General features: G+C 43.3%; 1 protein-coding gene and 1 non-coding gene across 2 annotated transcripts in view; one reads left to right on the top strand and one right to left on the bottom strand.

The window, feature by feature from the left end:
- PTPRU (protein tyrosine phosphatase receptor type U) overlaps window positions 1-26,462 on the bottom strand; it is a 128,559-nt gene that overhangs the window by 36,982 nt on the left and 65,115 nt on the right. The window contains exons 12-15 of the mRNA XM_044667962.1: window positions 18,070-18,343; window positions 17,420-17,456; window positions 12,158-12,296; window positions 644-673 (exon numbers count right to left, since the gene is read on the bottom strand). Coding sequence (XP_044523897.1) covers window positions 644-673; window positions 12,158-12,296; window positions 17,420-17,456; window positions 18,070-18,343 — 480 coding nt within the window. The remainder of the gene's footprint in view (window positions 1-643; window positions 674-12,157; window positions 12,297-17,419; window positions 17,457-18,069; window positions 18,344-26,462) is intronic.
- LOC123243470 lies at window positions 3,013-3,144 on the top strand. Its single transcript, XR_006505992.1, has one exon. It is a non-coding gene; the product is annotated as a small nucleolar RNA SNORA31 (small nucleolar RNA).

Genomic DNA, 26,462 nt, shown 5'->3' with positions numbered 1-26,462 from the left:
AAGGAGGAAGGTAAGGAGGGAGTGATAGAGAGAATGAAAGGGGAGATGAGAAAGAAGAAAGAAAAAGAGAGTGAGAAGAGAAAGAAGGGGGAGTGGGGAGGGAAGGAGAAAGAGAAAAGGGGAAAAGAAGGGAGAAAAAGGGGGAATAAAAGGAGAGAGGAGGGGAGAGAGAAAGGAGAAGGGAAGGAGGAAGGGAGAGAGAGAGAGAGATGGAAAGAGAGAAAAAGAAGGCAGAAATAGAAGGGGGAAGGGAGTGAGGAAGAGGGAAACAGAGCAAGACATAGAGGCAACATTGAAGATAGAGACCAAACTAAGTTTGTGCCCACTCTTCCCATCGACACTGTGTGTATTTGTGGAAGAATTTGTCCAAAGTTTGGGGGTGGGTGTATTTTGTAGATTCTTACTATTCTTACTTTGTCATCTTGGCTCTGAACTTTAAAAAAAAGACAGAAAGACAGACAGGGAGAGAAAGAGAAACAAAAACAAGCAAAGCAGTTAGAAACTGAAAAAAGAGGCAAGAAGAAAATAGCATGATTAGAGGCAAAGAGATGGAAAACTGATAAATGCAGGAGAAAGGCTAGTCTGAGAAAGAATGGGAAACACTGGGGACACAGATGGCCAGGGCGAAGGCCAGATTACTTACGGGTAATAAGAGTAGGAATAGTAGTCCCTCCTGGGCAGCGTGCAAACAGAGAACAGAAGTCATGTAAATGCCAAGGACGGGGCTAAGAGGCATGGTTGGACCTTGGGGTACTGGGAAGGCACCTGAAACAGAGGACTTGGCTAGGGGAAAAGAGACATTGGGGAGGAGGGGGCAGGTAGGGGTCTCTCTCTCTGTCTCTTTCTATCTCTCAAGAAAAGGACACTGATCTCCCCACCAGCTACAAACATTGACAGAGCAGTACACTCAGTCGAGTCCCCAAAACATTCCCCACAAAGTCTTACATACCCCCATTCACATTCTCGTTGCATAGAAATACACTGAACCCACACACCCAGAGAAATACTCACACTCAGGCACAACAATAGCTATGTGCCCCTGCATACATGTTCTCACATATATTCATGTATGCAGTAGTCTACACACACCCTGATTCACAAATACTCACAAGTGCTCAAAATATACTCTCACAAGTCCCTACACTGTTGCACCATCACATAAGCAATAACAGGCCAACCAATGGTTTGATGGCAGACACTGCTGAGGGATTTCCACATGTAGCCCATACATACAACCTGATCAGGACAACTCAAGACTGGTTACACTGCAGGTGGAAAATTTGCCACACCTGAGGTACATTCCCAGCATCCTTTTAAGTATGTCCTCATTTGACATGCAGAGGCTTCGGAGATAAATTTGTCTGAGATCCACTCTGATGGGCTCTTTTGGGGCTTTACTTTTTTTTGTAAAGTACTGCAAGTGTGAATCTCTGGTTCTCTTTGCTATGCTCACTTGACTGAAAGAATCCTTTTCTTTTCCCTCTCTTTTTGGTTATTATTAAAATCCTATATATTTTTAAATACTAGGAGTATTTATGTATTTTTACTCCTACATTTTGTTGACCACAAAGGGACTTCAGAACTAGAAGAACCAGATTTCTTCTCCTGCCATGGTTTTCCCTCTCCCCTCTCCCCTCTCTCTTCTCCCTTATCCCTCCAGGAAACCCTTCAGAGCTTTCTTAGACTCATTGCCTACACCTGCCCACCAGGAGAGCCTGGCAGCCAGGTCTCTCCCTTACAGAGGCTGTTCCTGCTACCTCTTTCTTCTGTGGCTGCTGCTTGCTTTTGCTGCTACTGGTAAGCTTCAAATTCCCTGCCCCCAACCCCAGCCCAGAGGAGGAGGATCCCTTTTACCCTTACCAAGCAGCTGGTTAGCTCCTAGCCCCTGCAGGGGGTGCTGGTCCTCCCTCCTAATTAGCTCCTTTTTTCACCCACCCCAGCTTGCTTTCCTATACTTCCTTTTAGCTAAAACCTTTTCCCACTCCAGCTAAGAGGTGTCCTTGCCCCTAAAGCCAGTCCAAAATCCTTGCCTTAAAAACCTCCTCAACCCTACCTTTGTAGCCAGATTCTCCACACTCCCACCTAGATTCTGCCTCCCCCACCCCCATTGCCTCTTCACCACTAGAGGCCATTAGCAAGCACTCAGTTTTGCCTCTTACAGAACTGCAGTGGCTGTTTTTCTACCACTGGAGAGCAGCAATAAAATCATATAACATCATATAAAATATTATAAAAATAAGATCAGTGGTTCTTTCCCCCACCCCTAATAATAATAATAATAATAATAATAAATATTTTAAATGTACAGTAAATAGATAAAATTACATTAAAATTATTTTCTTTTCCTTTTCCTTTAATCTGACCTTTATAAATACAACTGCAAACATCATGAATGCTACTTTGCAAGAAACCTTTTTGGCTTTTATTCACTTGGGAACTTTTAAGTTTTCAGAATGTCTCCTTCTTATGTTGCTAGGGAATTTTCTTTTCCAATTCCTAAATGTTAAGGCACAAAAAGTTATCATACAGAAAATGCAAGCTAAAATGCAAGCCAACATTCAAATTCAATTGGAAAATTTTAAGCACTCCTTAAATGGTCCAATGGCAAAAGACAATTCCTTCCAAAATATATCTTATTTTTTCCAACCCTATTCCTGAACTATTGAAAGAAATACATACTGAAAGAGACATGGAAGACCCCGCTCCTCTGTCTTGGATGGAAAACCTCCTCTCTTGTATCAAGCAACTCCTGGCTAACACTCCCTCCCCTACTCCTTTTCTCCTGATGCTCCATCCTGCCCTGTCCCTTCTCCCATCCCACAACCAACCCCAGCTCCAAGAAACCTTCATCCTTCTACCATATAGGTTCCTACCTGTACTACCTCAGTATCCAAACAGACACCTCCTATGAAACCACGACCACTGACCAATTCCTATGAAGGCATTTTCCTGTTAAGGGAAGTGCCCACAGTACTACAAACTGGGGATGTGTTAACATTAAAACAACATAGGATGCATCTCTGACAGACCTGGAGCAGCTATGTCTGCTTTTAAGGTTTACACTTAAAAGGTGCCAGAAAAAATTTCCTCGCGCTTTCTTCCTGCCCAATTGTGGCAGTCTAGATTGAATAGGGGAATACAAGAGATGACTGAACAAGCTATTGCTTCTTTATGTGAATATTTTTGTGGGTAATATAAAGAGTTTTTATACTTTTTTATTTTTGTTAGGCATTTTGGAATGGAAGTGTGACAAAAAGGTATAACTCAGATTTGCCAATTTACTAGACCTTTTTGACCTTGGGATAGTTCTATAAAAATAGTTTGAGGTAAATGATTTAGACTTTGAATATATCAGTTCTAAAGTGGTAGTTGTGTGATGTGACCATTTTGATTAGGGGCAACATGTATTGGTCTGAAACTGATTTCAAAGTGGCAGAGTTAGCTTACCAGTTCATAGTCACACCTAAAAATAGAGATCAATGGTGCCTGGAAGTCCCAGATTGATATTTTTTTAAAAGCTCAAGTGTTGAAACCTACAAATAAAACTGGGTTTTATATCTGAAAAAAAAAAAAAAAAAAAACATAGGCCTTCACACCCCAGGATATAAAGGAGCTTAAATGCAATGTTCCTAGTTACAAAGATGAACCTATCCTAGTAATAAAAAAGATGACCAATATATTCTTTCATTTTGATCCTTCTTATAAGGATGTTGAACATTTGCTCCACACCTTTCTAACAGACTTCGAGAGGAATAAGATCATCTCTCATGTTAATAAAGCCCAAGGGCGCAATGCAGCACACTGCAGATCCTCATTGGGACTATAATGATCACAATGAATATATGCAATTACATCAAGCTAGGGACACCATTCTAAAAGCAATTCGAGAATGCTCCGAAAGGCTGGATGTATGTACTAAATTCAAATGCCTTAAACAATCTGATGATGAGACACCAATTTATGGATAGGCTCATTGAACTGGGTGGTAGGTACCTAGAGTTTGATCTTTCTATAGAAAGAGATATTAGTTATATAAAAACAACATTTTGTCAATAACTGTTCCAGAGTAGTCCAGGATTATTTTAAAATGCATTTTCCAAAGTGGCCTGAAATGGATCTCAAAGAATTGAGGTGAACTGTTGCATATGTCTTTAAAGGCACTAAGGAAAAATAATCAGAAACTAACAATTTACTAGAAAAGATCCAGAGAGAATTAAAATACTTAACTGACAAAATTGATAAACAAGAAAAAGGCCATGATACTAACCAATGGCACTTTCCCCTCTCCAAGAACCTAACTATTGATCATTTACCTGCCACTTCTGTGGAAAGAAGGGCCACATAATGATGAACTGTAGGAATTTCTTCCAAGCAATTAGAAATAATATTCAATGAAATAATAGATATGGAAATAAATAAAAAATAATAATGACAGTAATGAATTTAGGAATCATAACTTTAAGAATGATTACAATTCTAGAAATTTAAATCAAATAACTGATAACCCAAAGCAAATGACCCCTTAACAGTATATCTTAATTGGGGCTCGTCCATGAAATATTCAGGGTGCTAATGCCCTTCCATGTGGAGCAGAAGGTGGTGCCCCTTAGGCTCTATTGTTTTTGTTGATGTTAACCCTTTTCAGTTTTGTCTCCCCTCCAAATAGTGGCAAAGAAGAAGAAATGGGTTTTGAATACAGTGCCTATCTACTCTCTTTATTTATACCATCCTACTTGTCACATTGCAAATTGGTCCATCAACCTGTACACAACCTTTAGAGACTTTAATAAGCTGAATACTAATTGATTTTAATGGGTTTACACCTACACACTACCCATCTCAGCAGCTAAACTCAAAGGTCTCAAATTTAAACTCTCCAAGCTATCTCAGTCCAGACCTTTTCCAATAAAGCCCCACTGAAGCTCCTAAGAGATCCTTGAACCCCTAGCTCTGTAGCCAGCACAGCTGGCTTGGTGAGGCAACAAGCAGAAGGCTCCCTTCAAAACCCCACAAGGCAAATAGCCTAAGAGAATCATTGAATACAATACTTGGAAAGGGACCTAGTCTAACTCATTGTCCAGGGACTATGTTCCTTCTACAATATAATGTCTGTAACTATTATAAACACTTTAATGGCCATTTTCCCACTGTATCTTACAACAACCTTACGAAGCATATTGGGGTTGGGGTCAAGGAAGTTAAGGAAATATGCAGCAATGAATGAAAAAGAGTGCTGATCTTGGACTCCCAAGATCAAAGGTCAAATCCTAAATCTGCAACTTACTACCTATGTGACCTTGAACAAGTTGCTCAACCTCCTGGACCTAAGTTTCATCACCTGTAAAGTAATTGTGCTGAACTAGATGGTTTCCAAGATTCCTTCTAGTTCTAGATCTCAATCTAGACCTCAATTCACTTGTCAGAAATTGATTCTTTAAAGGACCCATCCAGGCACATTGGTGGGTTGGTTGAGAGGTGATTAATGAATCAATGTCCATCTATCTATGGGTAGAACTCTAATGGAGTGCTCTAATGGATTCTGACCTTGGATTTAGGTAAAGACATAGATAGAATTCTTATCACATCTGTGAATAATATAAAACTAGGGGATGGCAGGACATAAGGGGGTAACTAACATTGTGGATGACAAATTGAATCTAAAATGAAATGATGACTCAAGACAGACTGGAATGGTGAGCCAAATCAAATAAGAGGAAATTAAATGGAGGTAAATGTTAGGTCCTGGCCTTGGATTAAAAAAATCAATTGGACAAGTAAGGCTAGGGAATGAATAGTTAGATAACAGTTCCTGTTGGAGAGAGAGAGAGAAAAGAAACACAGAGACAGGCAGAGTGGAAAAGGGAGAGGGAGCCAGAAGAGAAAGAGAGAGGAGGGGAAGAGAGAGAAAGAAAGAAAGGGAGAGAGAGAGGGAGGGAGGGAGGAAGGGAGATGAGAGAGGAGAGAGAGAGAGACAGAGAGAGAGAGAGACAGAGAGAGAGAGAGACAGAGAGAGAGAGAGAGAGAGAGAGAGAGAGAGAGAGAGAGAGAGAGAGAGAGAATATGCACTGCAGTGTGATGTAAAAGCCAAAAAATAATTATGATCATTTAATCATAGATTAAGAGCTGGAAGAGATCCATAGAGATCAACAGGTCTAATCCCTTCATCTTATAAATGAGAAAACTGAGGCACAGAGCAGTAATGTGACTTGCTCAGGGCCACAGCTAGCCAATGTAAGAGGCAGGATTCAAACATAGTTTTTAACTACAGGTCCAGTGCTTCATCCATCATGTCACTCTATCTAGGGTTCCACAGTCAATATATATCCAAAAGGGATTTAACCCAGATCTTGCTCATTTCAAGTGCTCAAACCACTGTACCATACTGCCTGCCCACTTCAACAAGGATTTCTAATCCTTCTCCTGGCACAGATCAAAACTTCTATGAAACTCAGTAGATTGTCTTCAAGAGTTACTATAGGGGTCACTAGGCTCAGGAGATTGAGAGCCAAGCCTAGAGATGGGAAGCCCTGACATCAAATCTGGACTCAGACCCTTCCTAGCTGTGTGTCCCTGGACAAGTCACTTAACCCCAGTTGCCTATCCCTTACCACTCTTCTGCCTTGGAACCAATATTTAGTATTGATTCTAATACAGAATGTAAGGGTTTGGACAAAAAATTACTATAGCCAGACTAAAGATGGTTAAGTGTCATTGAACTCAGGCTGGTGTTTAGACAATACGTACATCACCAACCCTTTCTAAACCTTTTTAATTCAGTGCCATATGCAGATAGTAGAGTGTTCAAGAGTCTATGATCACCCCATGTTATAATGAGGGGTCAAAATTGGACTTTGGTGAAGGGATGCTGATTGCATCAGGTCACATTGATAGGAGTAGCAAGAGGGGGGCAACAGTCCCACTGTATTCTTTTTAGTTCAATCATATCTGGGCATCATAGCCTCCAAAGTATTAATAAGTAGGAGGGTGAGGGAAATAGAGACCCAACTACCTGGGAATAAGGCAGAGAAACTGGGGATGTATCCTATATCCTGGAGAAGAGAAAATATAGGTGGGATCTTCAGTGTCTTCAAATACCTGAAATGCTGTCATCTGAAAGCAAGATTGGCCTTGTTCTGCTAGATTCTGAGAGCAGAACTCTGAGAGGATCAGTGAGTAAAAGTTTACATTTAGTTTAACATGAGAAGAAACAATGATAGCTGTTACTGTACAATAATGAGTTCAGTTACCCTTCACTGAAGGTCTTCCAGTACAGATTGGATAACTACATGTTAGAGATGTTGGAGGAAGACCTCATGCTTCAGGGAAAGGGGTCAGACTACGTGAGCTTTGAGACTCTTTGAGTCTCTTCTAGATCAAAGATTATGAACCTCTAAGGAAAAAGGTTCGGCCCAAGGTTCCAGCAAACTAGGCAATAGTGGTGGAACCGTATGTTATAAGGCACTCAGAATGATGCTTGCAAAAGGCAAGTTTCCTAGAATGCAAAGAAAGTCCTAGGATCTCTCCTGGAAGTAGTCAAACTCAAAACTCACTCAAAACTACAGTCTGGGCCAGAGGAGCCCAGGATGGACTTCAGAAAGGAAATTCTGTTCCCCTTCCCTCCTCATCAGAAAGTACCTCCTGACACATACAATGTTCAGAAAAAAAGAAAGGTAACTCTAGGCATCTGTTATCTGTCTCTCCATTTTCCTTTCTCTTTCTGATGTCCTTCAGAGTGACCCACCTCCTGGCCTAACTTTTCTATCTTATTCTGTTGCCTCTTTCCCAATGTGCTCCAATCTGGTTCTGGCTCTATGGTCTTTACCCAACATGCCTACAGTTTCCTGAAAAATCAAAATAAAGTCTTTCTGAACCCTCCTCTGCCACTCAGCATCCCCGTCCTCCAACACACTCTCCTACCTCTTCACCCTCCTCCCTCTCTCCTACACCCTACCTCACCTATTACTGGGTTGGCTAGGTTCACCCACTCTCAGCCCGGATTCTCAAGGGTATCAGTCTGTCTTTCTGGCTATCACCTGTTGACTAAGCCCAAAAGACTTTCAAACACCTCCACCCTTCTCATGAGACCCCAAGAATCTACCTCTAAGGCTCCAGTTTTAAAACACTAATCTATATTTGCATAAAGCTTTTTGCTTTTCTTCCTGGTTTGGCAACTCCAATTTCTCAGTGCCGCTCCAAATCAGTCTCTCCATTCATCCACATGGGCCCCGAAAGCCTACCACATAGCTGTGTCCATTTTCCCCAGGACAGGGAGGTCACTCAACCTTATAAATGTATAAAACAATGGCCAGTGATCTCAAGAAGTGAAGTCATGAGCTTGAGTCACATAGTAAGGCCAGGTTCCCCTGGAGTGTGAATGGAGCAGGGTCTTGGAAACTGTGGTAAGGAAAAAGAGTTTTAGGATTAAGGGATAGGGGTCTCCAACAGTCCTCTTGCAAGTACAAGGGGTGTCTGAAAGTGGAACACTTCCGTTAGGATTCTCCAGTCCCCTGCCACCCCCTGACCTCTCTCCTCTAAATTAGATCCAAGATTTTCCTTTCTAGTGAGCTAAACATAGCTCCATGCAACTGAGCCTTAGGCAAATCCATACCTCATTTGCTTGTTCTCATAAGTTCCCACAGAGTTCTCTCCCTCAAAGGTCTGGCCTCTCTCGGAGACCCCTCACAATCCAGGATAATCTGAGAGAGTCAGAGGGTGGAGGGTACAGAAGGGAGAGGCCTGCAAAAGCCTACACAAAGGACAGTTGGAAAGTCCCCTCTCTACTTGGTTCCCCCAATTGTCCTAGTCTCCCTTTAACCCTGAACCCAAAGAGGCAGCAAGGAATTAGGGCCAACCCACCAGGCTCCCTCTTGACTGAATCTCAACTAGTTTTTCAGCTTTAATACAAACAAGACCAGACTGAGAGGAGGGTACCTTCCCAGCCCTCCTCCCACTCCCAGCTTGCTTATCTGCTCCAGAACAGCAAGGAGGAGACAACAGCCAATGGGTGGATGTGGGCCCAGCCTAAAGGCCTGGAGCCAAGAAGTGGTTCTGAGCCAGGCAAGAGGAAGACTGGAAGGTTTCCAGTGCCAACTCTTCCTCCATCTCTTTATATGATCTTGAACAAATCCTTCCCCCCTCCCCAAGCCTCAGTTTTCTCCTCTGTAAAATAAGAACAGTCTAAATTGTTTCCTCCTAACCCCAACATTCTGCTGTCAAAATCCCTCCCACATCACACATTCTGTGTTCCAAAGGTTTTCCAGTTCTCCCATTCTATATTCCAGAGGTGACATTTTGTGTTCTAAGGTACTTTCCTGTTCTGACATTATATGATTCATTATTCTTTTCCATTCTAACATTCTACGACTCCATGTCTAAGATTCAATCTCATTCATCCATTCACTAAACACTTATTCTTTATTTCCTAGAATCTGAGATTTGGCTCCAACTCCTTCTGGCTACTAGGGAGAGTGCAAAGCCCCAAGAAATATTCCCAATGCAAAAGAAGCCAATCCAACCATTTTGGAATGGGGTGAGGAAGGAAGGGAGGAGTGATTCCCTTCTGCAATGCTGAAGGACTCCTAAAATTTCAATCCACCCACAAGAGAGTACGACTGGCACTGAGCTAAGCAAGGATGGCAAAACTCCAATGGAATAAGTCACAGGAAGTTGCATTCTGGGTCCCCTGCCCAAAGGATATGAGGTGAGAAAAGATCACTAGGTTTTTTTAAAAATACCCAACCCCAAGAGCTGGGACAGGAACAATAGAATTTAATTATAACATCTTTCTATCAGAAAAAGTGCTTTATACTTTCTAAAATGCCTGCTCATTGATCCATTACTTCATTTAATCCTCACAACAGCCTTCTAAGAATAGGCAGGGCAGGGTTCACTTCTCCCATTTCCCAAAAATGAAATGAAGCCCAGAGAGGGCCATGACTTGCCCAAGGTCACACAGTGAGTTAAACGTGGTACCTAGTGTTATGTTCACATCCTGGGAAATGATGGGTGCCATGGTGGCCACGTGGCATCCATCATTTCCCAGGATGTGAACATAACACTAGCTAGAACTCTGAGACTTGTGCTCCGTCCATGGTACTCCCATCTCCACTCCCCTTGGACTTTGTCTGCTTGGCTCCAGGGGTCAGGACTAGGAGGTGCAATCAATGGAAGTTCTAGGAAGGAGGGTTCCAGATCAATATAGAGTAAGGATTGCCAACCCTTAGAATTTCTAACAATGAAACGGGCTACTCTTGGGAGTGGAACACTAAAGGCTTCAAGCAGTGACTAGATGACCAGTTGTTGGGGATACCGTAGAGGAGATTCCTGCCTTGGGTGGTGGTTGGCCTAGATGCCTTCTGAGGTCCCTTTTAGCTCTGGGATTCTGAGTGGCTGCCAGAAGAGGGAGCAGGTGGGATAAGAACTTGAGAATCTTCCAAATCATTCCCTATCCCCCATGTCCACCACTGGCATTCTCCCTTCCTCACTCTCTCATCGGTACAGTCTGGCCAGGTCAAATATGTCAAGATAGAGATCTAAGGGGTTCAAGGAGAGGGCAGCAACACCCAGACTCATTCCGTGCCACATCCGGGCTCAGGGCCAGAACAGGTCCTGACTCGCTCAGCATCTCAGAATTTAGTCCTTCGCTTCCCCACATGCAGGCATTGAGGTTGACCTTCCTCCCTGTATCCCTCCCTCCCTCCTCGGTGGCCATGGGGAGGGTGGGGAAAGGAGAGAGGAGAGAAGGGAGAAGTATTGTCCTGCCACGCTCTCTGTGAAGCCATCTTCCAGAGGCTAAGTCAGGCACACTGAGTGGGCGCCGTGCCATAGTTCCCTGGATAGTGGCATCTACTGGCATGGGCTGGTAGGCCTACAGGCACGGTGCCTGCTATTTTCATGGCTGATGTGTTTACAGACACACTCTCCAGCTTCAGGCTGGCACCAGGCTCATCCCCACCGATCTGACACTGACAGGAAGACAACTTGTCCTCAGAGCCACAGACATTCCTGCTGCGCAGAATTAAAGTGGTCAGCCAAGGCTGACTAATCGCAGAACCCTTCTCAATATTGTCCAGAGGTGGAATAGGCAGCCCTGGAAGGCAGAAGGGTTTGATTGGCCGTGGTGGTTGGAAGATAAAAGGGAGAAGAAAGGGGGTCTGTTACCCCATGGGAAGGAGGTGAGAGACATACTCTTATCCATAGAGGGAAGACAGGAAATGTTGGGTTTACCTATAAAAGGAAGATGAGAAATGATGGGTTTTTGACAATTAATTTTTTTAAACCCTTACCTTCAATCTTGGAATCAATACTGTGTATTGGTTCTAAGACAGAAGAGTGGTTAAGGGCTAGGCAATGGGGGTCAAGTGAATTGCCCAGGGTCACACAGCTGGGAAGTGTCTGAGGCCAGATTTGAACCCAGGACCTCCTGTCTCTGGGCCTGACTCTCAATCCATTGAGCCACCCAGCTGCCCCCAGGTTTGACCATTAAGGGAAGGTGAGAAACACTAGATTTACCTGGAGAGAGAGATTAAGGGAAATGGGTTTACCAATGGAAAGATGGTAAGAGACAATGATTTTTTATTCAATCGATCAATTTTTTTTATTTTTTTTAAACCCTTACCTTCCATCTTAGAATCAATACTGTGTTTTGGTTCTAAGACAGAAGAGCAATAAGGGCTAGGCAATGGGGGTTAAGTGACTTGCCCAGAGTCACACAGCTAGGAAGTGTCTGAAGCCAGATTTGAATGTAGGACCTCCCATCTCTAGGCCTGGCTCTCAATCCACTGAGCCACCCAGCTGCCCCCCTCAAATATTTATTAAACAGCTACTATGTGTCAGGCATTGGACACTGGATCTCTCCATGGGGAGAGGGAGGCACCCTTAAGTTTGTCCACAATGAAAAGTTGGGGATCATTAGGAGCTATGGGTTTGCCTATATGGAAAGGGGAGCTCTGGTCTTGACCATGACAAAAGATGGGGGACAATGGATTTGTTCATGGGAAGAGGCAGTAAACCTTGAGTTAGTCAAGGGACACTGAGTTTGTCCATGAAAAGAACTAGAAAACACTGGGTCTAACCACAAGGAGAAGGGGGGGTTCCTGAATTTTCCCAAGGGAATTCAAGTAGAGTCCTTCCCTCCCTCCATCCCTACCCAACTCACCCTTTACGAATGATGATAATGATGGCCCCCAAGAGGATGATGAGGACCACAAGGCCTCCAGCGCAGACCCCTAGAATCAGGCCCATTTCCTCTGAGTGTTGTGATACCTCTAGGGGCCGCTTGCTTTCCTTGCAGGCAGCTGGAGAGACAGAAAACCCAAGGCAAGGGGTCAAGGGGGATCCCCAAGACCTCCCCTTGGAGGAAGATCATCCCGAAGAACCGCAGGTGACAGTGCAATTCACATGCAAATTTACACAACTACAAATACACATTCACAGTCACATGCACACTCTCTGATATATGGAATTTCCCCCTAAGCTTCCTATTGCTATCAAATCCAAAAGCCTCAGCTTGGTATTCCAATCTCTCCCTAAATCTAGCCCCAACTATCTATCCAACCTTCTGCCTCTTTCTTCTCGATCAATAATGAAGGTAGTTCCAGTTATGTAAGCCCAGCTTGCAAAATGCTTTCTTTAGAGCAGCCCTGTGGGTTAGGCATGAATACAAGCAATATTGTCCCCATTCCATAGGTCAAATCCAGTAAACATCTACTAAGTATCTAATATGCAATAAATAGGGGCAAGTAGGTGGCAGAGTACATAGTCTCAGGCCTGGAATCAGAAAGACTCATCTTCCTGGGTTCAAATCTGACCTCAGACATTTAGCTGTGTGACCCTGGGCAAGTCATTTAACCTTGTTTGCCTCAGTTTCCTCATCTGGAAAATGAATCAGAGAAGAACACAGAAAACCACTGCAATATCTCCACCAAGAAAATCCCAAATGGGGTCACAAAGAGTCAGACATGACCGAAAACGACTTAACGTGCTACTAATGCTTTGTGTTCTATACAAGACATACAAAAACTTAAAATAACACTATCTCTGCCTTCAAGAACTTATATTCTATGCTTTCCACCTCCAGAGAAAAATCTGGTATAGTTGGACAGATGCAGATCAAACCATACTATCTTTCACATCAGTGTATTTCTGGTTTTATTTTGAGGTTCTGGTTTTTTTGCTTGAGTGTCCTCTTACAACAATGACCAATATAAGACTGTTTTGCATTATATTACAATATTTTTTTTAAAAAAAAGAACTTACATTCTAATGAGGAACTATAAGAGGTTCTCTGATAAACATAACAAAGACAAGTAAGCAGTACATTAGATAGAGCACTAGACTTGAGACCAAAATCCCTGAGTTCAAATTCTGCCTCAGGAATTTAGTAAGTTATGGCCACAAGCAAGTAATTTAAATTCTCTGGCACATAGTAAGTGCTTAATACAATAAATGTTTCCTAAAGCAGGACAGTTTGAAAGTATCATATAAAATTTGTTATATACTTTTTTTAAGCAAACTATACTTAATGGATTCACATCTAATTCTCTTCTGTTTTGCTTTGTTTATGAATATATTGACTTTGGAGGGGAGAGGGGTTCATGAAATTCAGAATAATTTTTTAAATGATTTTCTATTGATTGGTGGATCAATGTGCCTCTACATGTGTCCATAAGCTCAGTCTTCAAAGGCCTCATTTTTTTAACTTCAAATATTTTTTCCTTTTTATTTATTTTTTAAAAATATTTTTCCATGTTTACATGATTCATTTCTTTCTTCCTTTTCCCTCTCCCCTCCCAGAACCGACAAGCAATTCCACTGGGTTGTACAAATGTCTTCAAAGGCTTTAGGAGAAAACATTATGTCCCATAATTGAATCTTAAGAGAAGCAAGATCACTACTAAGTCATAAGCTACCCAAATGCAGGAACTAATATATTTCTCTTTGCTCTCCTTTTGGGCCTTACATGATGGCAATGATGGTGATGGGGAAGTGGTAACTGATGAGGAAGAAACTAGCAGACTCAGCAGGTTGGCCTAGGTAGAGTAGTGAATACAGGTTGGAGAGTGAAAGGGGATAAGACCTCATCAGACTTCAGAAAAGGGGGGAGGGCTATTTCTCCATGTCCTTTGTCATTCCACCCCACTCCAACTCTCACCTATTAGCCAGGATAAAGGAACTAAGGAAGTCTAAATATGAGTCAGGATAAAGGAACTAGAACATTCTAGATATGAGCCAGGATAAAGGAACTAGAACAGTCTACATATGAGCCAGGATAAAGGAACTAGAACAGTCTAGATATGAGCCAGGATAAAGGAACTAGAACAGTCTAGATATGAACCAGGATAAAGGAACTAGAACAGTCTAGTTATGAGCCAGGATAAAGGAACTAGAACAGTCTAGATATGAGCCAGGATAAAGGAACTAGAACAGTCTAGATATGAGCCAGAATAAAGGAACTAGAACAGTCTAGATATGAGCCAGGATAAAGTAACTAGAACAGTCTAGATATGAGCCAGGATAAAGTAACTAGAACAGTCTAGATATGAACCAGGATAAAGGAACTAGAACAGTCTAGATATGAGCCAGGATAAAGGAACTAGAACATTCTAGATATGAGCCAAGATAAAGGAACTAGAACAGTCTAGATATGAATCATGGTAAAGGAACTAGAACAGTCTAGATATGAGCCAGGATAAAGGAACTAGAACAGTCTAGCTATGAGCCAGGATAAAGGAACTAGAACAGTCTAGATATGAATCATGGTAAAGGAACTAGAACAGTCTAGCTATGAATCATGGTAAAGGAACTAGAACAGTCTAGATATGAGCCAGGATAAAGGAACTAGAACAGTCTAGATATGAGCCAGAATAAAGGAACTAGGGAAGTCTAGATATAAGCCAGGATAAAGGAACTAGAACAGTCTAGATATGAGCCAGGATAAATGAACTAGAACAGTCTAGCTATGAGCCAGGATAAAGGAACTAGAACAGTCTAGCTATGAGCCAGGATAAAGGAACTAGGGAAGTCTAGATATGAACCAGGATAAAGGAACTAGAACAGTCTAGTTATAAGCCAGGATAAAGGAACTAGAACAGTCTAGATATGAGCCAGGATAAAGGAACTAGAACAGTCTAGATATGAATCATGGTAAAGGAACTAGAACAGTCTAGATATGAGCCAGGATAAAGGAACTAGAACAGTCTAGATATGATCCAGGATAAAGGAACTAGAACAGTCTAGATATGAACCAGGATAAAGGAACTAGAACAGTCTAGATATGAGCCAGGATAAAGGAACTAGAACAGTCTAGATAGAACCCAGAATGCTGGAACATGAAAAGACCAATTCCACAATTTAGCAGAAGTAGAGAGAAATAACTTGTTCAATAAGCTAGAGGCCAAGTCAGGAATGAAACCTAGAACTCCTGATTCCAAATCTAGCCGCCTCAGAAGATGTCTCTGCCTGATAACCCCTTGACTAACTTTGATACAGGTGCACACATCAGGCGAAATTATGGGGCAGTAACACCAGTCTTCTCCCATCTCCTAAACCCATCTCCAACTGATATCACCTCCCTACTGCCTCCCTCCGAGACCTGCCCCACTTCATCTCTGTCTTACCCAATGATATATGGGCATCCATTTTTTCAGCCACCAAGTGATAATTGCCTAGCTATGGCTGGAGAGCCATCTTTCCTGTCTTCCTGGAAGACTGGCCAGCTGTAGTCTCAGACCTAGATCTTGACCTCCATGACTACCCTGAGCTAAAGCCAAGTGTCAATTCTTGGTTTCCTCCCTCCTCTCCTTCCATACCTGAGCTACTGAGCCTTGCCCCAGCAGGAACCTTTCCCTTTGGCTTTTCTCAGGTTCTGCCTCGAGACCTGTCACCTCCCCCCATTCCCCAGGCTCCACAGAGCTAAGATTTTCCTCTTTTCTCTGCCCTGGACAAAAGAACAGAACGTGTCAGCCAAGCTCAGCAGCAACTTCATTAGCTACCCAAATGTCACACCCTAGGAAAGCACCAGGCCACAGCTGCCTAATTAGTCCAAACTCTATAAACAAAGGAGGAAGGGCAGAGAAATCCTACAGGCCTCAGCTCTGACATCCCCAAAGAGAAGAATGGGGATGGGGGGCTGCGGGGGGTATTCCTCTCTATTTCTAACTGCCAGGCAGTCAATCCTCAAGTAAGTAAGCATTCCTTAAATACTTCCAAGTCCCAGACACTGTGCTAAGTGCAGAGGATGCAAAAAAATGGGGGGGAAAAAAACAAAATAAAAAAGCCAATCCTTGTCCTCAAGGGGCTCACATTCCAATGAATAAGATAGCCTGCAGATAACCATGGTGAGTAGCCAAGGGCCAGAATGCATGCAAAGAGAAGGGGTGTATGTCTGTGTGTCTGTATGTCTGTCTTTCTGTCTGTCTGTGTACGTGTGAGTGTGTCTGTCTGTTTCTATGTGTGTCTATATTTCTGTCTATGTCTGTCTGTCTCTGTGTCTATTTGTGTGTGTCTATGTGTAAGTGTGTGTGTCTATCTGTGTTTCTATATGTGTCTATATTTGTCTGTGTCTGTGGGTGTATATATGAGTGTGTCTGTCTATCTGTGTTTCTAGGTGTATCTATATTTCTCTGTGTGTGTGTGTGTGTGTGTGTGTGTGTGTGTGTGTGTGTGTGTGTGTGTGTGTAAGGGAAGGCTATCTTAGAAACTCAGCAACTTAGTTGCTGGTATGAGGAAGGGACAAAGAAAGGCCTCCTACCATCCCTTCAAGACCCAACCCTAAACTGGTCTCTCCCCTTACTGTTTGTTAGAGGGAATAAGAAGGAGAGAGGAAGACAGATACTCAGATACTCATTGTCCTTTGCTTTTCTCCTCTCTTAAAGCTGCTCAAAAAAGAGGTTAAATTAAGAAACTTATAGAATCCCAGCGCTGCAAGTAGCCCTAGGGACCATCTCCTCCCTCGGTGCTTTCATTTTACAGATGAGGAAACTGAGGCCCAGAGAAATTAATGTTGCTTAATGTCTCATGGCTAGTAAGTCTCAAGGTAGACACACACATACACACACACAAACACACTTATCAGACTTGAAGTCAAGGCTCTGCCACATACAGACTCCACCATGCCCAGAACCCTCACCAGGCACTAACCTGCCCAAACATACCACATTTCCAGCCCGGGGCTATGGCCTACGTTGAGGACAATCTCTCACACACACATAATTCCAGTTGTGTGGGACCTTCTCTGCTCAAACATACCTCATCCAACACCCCCAGAGATCAGGCCTCCATCCAGGATCAACCCCACCGAACATGCATCATGCACAGCCTTTCTAGGGATGGTCCTCCCCAAAGCAAGCTCAATGGAGAAGGGACGACAATATGGTTAGAGGGATGGAGGGGACAAGATCAGGAGCGAGTCAGGGCCTACCTTTGCGAGCAATCCGAATGCAGTTCAGCCGGGTTTCCTGAGGAGACACAAATGAGATAGGAAGGGTCAACGCCACTGAGCCTGGTACTCGGGGGCTCCCTCGGCCTCCCCAGCCTCAGAGGACCATGTCCACAAAGCCTGCTGCCCTCCCATTTAGAGCGTCTGTCCTCTGGCTGGTTTGTAGGATCAAGTCAGGCCTCAGATGCCCAAATCAGCAGCACATTCCAGAGGCATGAAGTAAACTGGGGGAAACCTTAAGAGGGAAGAAGATCTAGAAAGGGAGCCTCATAGGATCAGAGGTTTGGAGCTGGGAGGAAATCATCTAGTCCAACCTCCTCATTTTACAATCGAGGAGACTGAGGCCCAGAAAGTTCAGTGACTCACCAAAGATCAGGTAAGTCGCATGGCCCAGACTGAAATCCAGTCACTCTGAATCCAATCTGAGAACTCTTTGCACTATCCCCTCACTGCCTCTGGGTATCAAGGGAACATATGGCCCTAGGAGCAACATTTGCCTGAACCCCTGGATACTGCACCCCACACCTTGCCCCCAGGCTAAGAGTCCAGCTAGTTCTAAAATCATTCCCACTTCCTCCCAGCCCCCTTAGGAATCCACCTGTCCCCGTCCCATGCCCCAGGTTGTTCCTCACCCCCTTCAAGTGGCTTGTGGCCTGGAAGTAGATGAGATACGCCTTCTTGGGCTCCAACGGTGGATTCCAATAGCCCCGGTAAGTCTGGTTGTCCCCCACAGTGAAAGGTGTGGCCTCTAGAAGGCTGCTGGCTGGCAGCTCTGCCCCAAAATAGTGGACTGCACCCCGAGCAAGTGCAGCATCAAAGGTCAGCGGCACTGGGAAGCAGTCCTGACCCCCAGGCTCTCGTCTCATCCTCCGGGCACGGTCCTCTTCCACTATGACCTGGTATACACTGAGCAAGGGGAGATAAGACAGAGGCCCTCAGGGCATCAGTATATGGTGGGGAAGGGTCCTAGAAAGAGACTTTCAGAGGAGGAGCCTAGAAGTAAGAACAGAAACTATCCCCAACTCCCAGATTACCTTGGCAATATTGTGGGGCCTTGAAGGCTCACCAAAATCCTGTGCCTATCACCACACACACAACACACACTCTCTCTCTCTCTGTCTCTCTCTCTCTCTCTCTGTCTCTCTCTCTGTCTCTCTCTCTCTCTCTCTCTCTCTCTCTCTCTCTGTCTCTCTCTGTGTGTGTGTGTGTGTCTCTCTCTCTCTCTCTGTCTCTCTGTACCTCTCTGTGTCTCTCTCTCTGTCTCTCTGTACCTCTCTGTGTCTCTCTCTCTGTGTCTCTCTCTGTCTCTTTCTCTCTCTCTGTCTCTCTGTACCTCTCTGTGTCTCTCTCTGTCTCTCTGTACCTCTCTCTCTCTGTCTGTCTGTCTGTCTCTCTCATCCATAAAAGTGGAGTTCTAGAGCTGGAAGAGATCTCAGAGGCCATCTAGCCCAACTCACTCATTTTACAGAAAAGGAAACCAGTCCAGAAAATTCTGGTGATTTGCCGAAAGTCCCACAGAAGGTCCCACAGCAGTAAACAGCAGAGAAGACATAGGCACTCAGGTCCTGACTTGCAATCTATCATCTTTTTCATTCATTTGCTCTGCTCCCTACACACAAGGCCACCCATCACCTAGCATGGAGTCAGATTCAACATCCTTCTGGCCAAGGATTCCAAGTCTAGAAATAGATCCAAAAGGAAAATGGGAAGGAGGTCACACTTTCCCACACCTTCCTGCTCTCCTTCAAGGGAAGATGCTCAGTGGGGGGAGGAGACCTTGGCTTATGGAATCATGTAGGCCAGGTTCAGCCACTGATCCACCATGGACAGGTCCTTTACCTCACTGGACCTCAGTCTCCTCCTCTATAAAATGAAGGGATTGAATTCAGTGATCTCTAAGAGAATAAATGGCCCCTCCCAGCTCTGGCATTGCACATTCTAAGGCTCCTTACGATCCTGACACCCTATATTCTAAGGTATTCTGTCCTAAGTGCCCTCCCAGCTCTGACATTCTGTGTTCTAAGGGTCTTCCTGGCTCTCACACTCTATGGTCTAATATGCCCCCTACACACACACAATGCTCTGAAAATGCCATGATTTTACATTGCCTTCGTAATTTATTATGGCTTTGTCAGCCATAGATTTAGCAAACCATTTTTGAAGCTATTTCTATTTTCAGCCTGTCCCACCTCTTGGGCTAACTAGTTCCATGAAATAATAATAGCTTCCAATTCTATAGCATGAATAGCAACTGCACCCCCTCAGAAGTAGAGAATACTTATATTATTATCCCCAAAGAAAGGGACACTGAGACTCAACAAAGGGAAATTAACTTGCCCAAGATCATTCAGCTAGTCCATAACAAAGCATAGACCCAACTCTGGAGACCCTTTGTTTTGAGGGCAACTTGGTATAGTAGACAGAGTGCTGAGCTTGAAGTCAAGGAGAATTAGATTTGAACTGTTTCTGACACCATTTGTTTTGGGCGGAACACTTAACTCTTCTGAGCCTCAGTTTCCTGATCTGTTAAATAGGGACAGTAATAATCCCAACAGCACCTACTTTATGGTTTTGTGGTGAGGCTCAAATGAGATAATAGGATCATAACTTATCTTGTTTAGTCATTTTGGTCATGTCTGATTCTTCTTGATCCCATTTGAGGTCTGTTGGGTTTTTTTGGCAAAGACAATGGAAAGTTTGCCATTTCCTTTTCCAGCTCATTTTGAAGATGAGAAAACTAAGGCAAACAAGGGTAAGTGACTTGACCAGGGTCACACAGCTAGTAAGCTTCTGAGGTCAGATTTATATTCAGGAAGAGGAGTCTTTCTGACTCCAGGTCTGGTGCTTTAAAGACAACATTAAGTCTAAATGATAAGGAAACTAAAGCCCAGAATGGCTACGTAACTTGCCCATCATCACCCAGCTAGTAAATACCCAAGATGGGACTGAAACTCAGACCTTCCTGCCTTCAAGTCCACTTCATGCTACAGCTTGATATTTATATAACTAGAGATTAATAATATATGTAAAGCACCTTGCAAACCTTAAGGTGTTACAGAAATGTCAGTTAATATCATTCTGAGATTGGATGAGTAAGTCTCTGCTTCCTTTCCACCATCGTGATTAGTTTATAAACTTTAATGCTGTCCTATTCACAGTCATCTTGCCAAAGGGGGCCCCTACATTACCATTCTCCTTCCCCCACCCCAATCCCTCTGATCATCTAATTATCTTCTCTGTCCCCCTTGGTTTTTTGTTCATTTTTCAGTCATGGCTTACTCTTATGACCCCATTTGGGATTTCCTTGGCAAAGATTTTGAAGTAGTTTGCCATTTCCTTCTCCACTTCATTTTATAGATCAAGAAACTGAGGCAACATGGTTTGAAGGGGATATGATTGGGGATGTAGACTCTAAGTTATCACCCTAATGCAAATATTAATAACATGGAAATAGGTTTTGATCAATGACACATGTAAAACCCAGTGGAATTGCTTGTTGGTTACAGGAGTGGGAAGGGAAAGAATATGAATCATGTAATCATGGGAAAATATTCTTAATTAATTAATTGCAATTTTTCAAATCAGAAAAAAAAAGAAACTGGGGCAAACAGGGTTATATGACTTGTCCAGAGTCATATAGCCAATAAGCTGTGGCCAGATTTGAACTCATGAAGATGAATCTTCCTGACGCTAGGCTTCGTACTCTATCTACTGCACCACCTAGATGTCTTTGCACAGTTCCATAAAATCTCCCTTTGGGGACAGTGACTAGCTCTGCACATGGACTTCTGAAGCAGAGGTATGAAGATCTGGGATAGAATATAGGGAGAAGTGAGGTGGTGGGCAGGAGAGAAATTAGAGACTAAGACTTTTTTCTCCTGATCCCATCCCAAAGCCATAAGTTTGGTCTTTTTTTTATGGTAGCAGCATATGAACACTGATTCTCCATTCACTTTTACTGAGTGATCTCTCACATCTCTCAGAGCTCAGCATCCCATAAGCATGGCAAGGAAGCAGGAGAGAGAGAAAAGAAGAAACATATGGAGAAAGGATCACAGAACCATAGATTTAGAGTTGAAAGGGACTTTATAGGCAATTGAGTCTAATCTCTTCATTTTACAGATGAGGAAACTGAGACAGACAGAGCTTAAGTGACCTTCCTAAGGTCACACAGTTAATAAGTATCTCAGACAGGATTGGAACTTGGGTCTCTCTGACTCCAAGTCCAGTCCTCTATCCCCTACACCACCTACACCACCTCCTCTTCCTAGGGGAGGAATGGGAAGGAGAAAGAAGCAGGTAGGAGAACTAAAGAGGAACATGCCATTCAACAAATGAGATAGCAATACAAAGCAAGTTACCTACCACAAAAGCGTCAATAACTGCTTGCTCTCAACTGGTCTCCCCAAGCCTCAGGAAGGCAATTAAAGGGATCAGTTCTCTCTCTGCTTAATTCTGTTTATTTCTGAGGAAGTGAGGGGCCTCCAAGTCCAGGACAGATCCAGGGCCAAAGCCTACTATCTCCGGGAACCATCTCTTTAATAGCCTCTCTCAGTCCCTTCACAGGCCCCTCCTCAGCAGAGCTGCTTGTGCCCCTCAATCTGATAGCTCAGCTGGTCCTGACTATTTTCTCTGGCCCTCATCTGAGAGTTTGGAAGGAGGGGTGAAAGGGAGGATGAGTCACACAGTCCCTCTGGAGGGATGGTCCTAGCTAGTGTCCCTGTGCCAGAAAAAAAGCAATTGTGAAGCAATGACCCTTCTCACTAATTACTAATGTGAGTCCCAGATGGCTTACATGGAGATGCACTTCATGTAAGATACTGTGAACACTAGGAATTTTCTGGGAAAGGTACCTTGGTTGAGAGATATGAGCTGTAAAAATCTAACCCAAGGATCAAACCAGTAGGGAGAATGGGATCCACATCAAAAGCCTTAACTGGATACCATTGGCAACAACATGGTCCCACCTCGCAAGATGGTGGAGACATCAGTCAAACCGGCCTTTCCTGCTCCTCACAAACAAACCTCCCATTTCTAGCCACCCCACAGACCTGGAATATATTCCATTCCTACCTCTACTTTGGAAAATACCTACCTCTTTCTTTAAGCCATAGCTCAAGCATCATCTTCTGAATGAACATTTCCCTGCTTCACTCAACTGCAAGTACCAAATAACCTCCCAAATAACTAATATATATGTGTGTGTAAATATGTGTAGGGTATCTTTATCCTGTATGTATTTTTATATGTACTTATTATCTTTCCCAATAAAATGCCCCTGCAAAAAAGGGATGGTTTCCTTCTTTGTACTAGTATCAGTAGAAGATGCTACATGAATCCTTACTGAAGGACCCAACTAGAAAGAGGGATGTGGCCCAGGGCTCTGTCCTTGGTCCTATTCTCTTCAGCATTCTATCACTGGCTCTCCTGAAGGCAGTAATGTCATCCCCATCAAATCTGGGGTTTACACCAGGCTGAGAAGAATGGCTGAGATGTTAGATGACCGATTCAGGAATCCCAAAAGAGTTCACAAACTTGGTATGATGGGCTAAACTTTTGAAAACTCCATCAGTGAGAGAAAGAGCAAGGGAGGCAGATTTTAGTTCCACATAAAAGTAAGCCATCCCCTCATCCTCAGTTTTTTTATCTGTGAAATATCAAGAGGGAGAGCAAGGTAGGATGAACTAAATGGACTCCAGAGAGACCTTTCCATTCCTAAATCTATGATTCTATAGCTGGGAACTTTAATGCAAAGAACCAATTAATGAATTAATTAAAAATTTAAAAATCTGTGATTCTAAGACTCTAAGGAATACTTTTTAATACACAAAGCAGTCCCAAACTGGAGAGGACTGCTTTGTGTTGCAAAAAGAGTAGAAAGTGCAGAGGTTAATTTAGGTTTGATGTCAGGAAAAACTTTCCAACAATTAGGGATTGATTTCTTGTCATTGTTCAGTCATTTCAGTCATGTCCAACTCTTCATGACCCCATTTGGGGATTTTCTTGGCAAAGAAACTGAAGTGGTTTACCATTTCCTTCTCCAGCTCATTTTATACATAGGGAAGTTGGGGCAAACAGGGTTAAGTGACTTGCCCAGGGTCACACACCAGCTAGTAAGTGTCTGAGACCAGATTTGAACTCATGAAGATGAATCTTCCTGATTCTATTCCTGGCACTCTATCCCCTGGACCATCTAGCTGCTCTGGACCTATGTTTGTTTGTTTGTTTTATGTAGAGGACTCCAGGTTGAAGAAATGCCCTCTCTGCCCATTCAAGTCACAATTTCTATAGTCTATAATCCTAAAGATTTGCCTTGAGCACTAAATGTCTAAGTGACTTTCCTAGGGTCACACAGTTGTTATATGTCAGAGTCAAGACCTGGTTAGACAAAATTACTTCTAAAGTTTCTCCCTGCCCTAAATCTATGATCCTTGATTTTGCAGAGGAAATTGAGGTTCATAGAAAGGAAAGGACTAGCCCAAGATCATGTGTCAGAGGCATGAACCAAAGTCATCCAGGTTCTAAGGTCTCTCAATCCTAGAACTTTCCAAAAGGGCAAGGGGTCACATGGAGGTGAAAGGGGGCTCCCCGTCCCTGGAGATCCTCAAGCAGGGTCTGGAGGACCACTTGTCATGTATGTTATAGTGCATATTCCTTTATGAAATGGATTGGTCAAGATGGCTGCTCCCCATCCTTCCCTTCCAACTCCCAAATTCTGTGATTCCTAGGGTCCATAGTATTGGAGTCTGTAAATGGAGGCTGGACAGCAACTTTTCAGGGAAGACCCTTTCCAACCCTGAGATTCCCTGGGATTGAGAGGAGGCGGTGTTAGGGAAGTTCGATGAAAGTCATGGGGAGCATAAGACAACATGAGAAGGCCAGGCCCAAAGACCGGTAAAAGGGAAACAAAAAGCCAGGCTGGCCTCCAGCGCCAGATTAAGGACATCTCAGGCTAGCATCTCCATGCTCATGGACAGACCATTCTGGGCTCTGGAAATCCATGTTCTTTTACCCGACTTTATAAACTTTAAGGTCCTGAGCCTTCAAGTGTGGGTCCTCTCCCCACCCCACTGACAGAGATCCTAATTCCTCTTTAACTCAGAAGTCAAGCTTTGAGAATGCCAGAGACTGAAAAATCCAAGCTCCACTTAAGAAGCATCTCTGAACAGTAGCCAGGCTAGTTCCCAACCAGACCTGCCCTTGAACCCTTTCCGGCTGGGGAGGATGTGCTATATCTTGCATGCTGAGGACTTGCAAAGCCATTGGGAATCCCCGGTCACCTCCACACCATGCCAACAACTAAGGAATTTGGGGAAAGATTTTTATTTCACTTTGTGAAAATAAGGTCCTTTGGAGAAATTATTTTTATTGTTATTGACTTAATTAATATTAATAATCATTATAGGAAGCTTTTATATAGCATTTTAAGATTTGCAGATTTTATGTTATTTCACTTGATTCTCAAAACAACCTTGGGAGGTTGCTATAATTATTCCATTTTACACATGAGTGAACTGAGTCTGAGAGTGACTTATCCAGAGTCATACAGCTAGTAAGTGTCTAGGGCAGGATTCAAACTCAGGTCTTCTTGACTCCAAGGGCTAAAGGTTTAGATACCAAGTGGCCACAAAATGGAGCCCATGGAAGTCATTTCCACAAGAGGAAAACTGGGAACACTGGAACAGAAAAGCAATTCTATGAGAGAGGATAAAGGTCAGGGTGGGGGAACTTCTAGGCATATTACCCACAAAACACTAGGGCAAGCTGTGGAAAGGAAGGTCAGGTATATCACAGTCCGTTCTTTCAGGGATGGCTCCAGGAAGCTTAAAGCTTCTCTCCTTTGCCCTGTAACTGTGAAAACCCACCCAATGAGTGGTAATCCGACAGCCCTGTTTCCACGGTAATAAGTCAGCCACCACTTGCTACCATCTCTGGGGGTAATGGGGAGAGTGAGAAAGAGATATTGCCCCCCAACCCCCTGAAACCCCATGTCCTGCCTAAATGACCTAATGAGGATGTGATGTCAACTTAATTCAGAGCCTCTGACCCTGACTCTGGCTTCCCAGGTCACAGGAAAGAGATAGAGGCACCCATACCTGTCTTTCTGTCTTTACATGTAACAGAGAAAAAGTGTGTCCTAGTGGAGGGCATGATGGACTTGTAGTTAAGAAAAACTGAGTTAGAATCCCTACCTCAAAATGATGAGCTGTGTGGCTCTAAGCGAGTGGACCCATCCCTCTGATTTCTCATTTATAAAAAGGGGATATTAATGACACCTAATTCACAAGCTTGTTGTAGGGATCAAATGAGATAATGTTTGTAAAACAACTAGGTGGAACAGTGGAAGGAGTATCAGGCTTGGAGTCAGGGAGATTCTTCTTTGTGAGTTCAAATCTGTCTTCAGACACTTACTGGCTGGGTGACCCTGGGCAAGTCACTTAACCATGTTTACCTCAGTTTCCTGACTTGGAAAATGAGTTGGAAATGGCAATGTCAAATCACTCCAGTATCTTTGCCAAAAAAAAAACAACAACCTCAACTAGGGTCATGTATAGTTGGACATGTCTGGAAAATGACTTAACAGCAGTATATAAAGCACTTGGAAAATCTCAGTGTTATATCAAGCAATCAAATAGAACTTTTCAAGCACCAACTGTGAGAGGTATAAGGAGAAGGGGGAAGAGAACAAGCACTCATTAAGTACCTACCATGTGCTAGGCACTGTGTTAAGTGCCTTACAAATTATTATCTCATTTGATGCAACCAGTTGTTATTGTTGCTATGATTGTCATCAGCAGTATAAATAATAATATTAATATTATTAGTATGGAAGGGAAAGCTAAGTGGCTTAGTGGATAAAGAGCCAGGCCTACAGATGGGAGGATTATGTTCAAATCTGACCTCAAAAACCTCCTAGCTATGTCACCCTGGGCAAGTCACTTAACTCTAATTGCCTAGCCCCTGTCACTCTTCTGCTTTGGAATCAATACTTAATACTGATTCTAGGACAGAAAGTAGGGGTATA

This window comes from Gracilinanus agilis, chromosome 3 (assembly GCF_016433145.1).
Source record: "Gracilinanus agilis isolate LMUSP501 chromosome 3, AgileGrace, whole genome shotgun sequence".
NCBI lineage: Eukaryota > Metazoa > Chordata > Mammalia > Didelphimorphia > Didelphidae > Gracilinanus > Gracilinanus agilis.
Note: the sequence above shows the minus strand (reverse complement) of the source record. Positions and strands in the feature narration are given on the sequence as shown.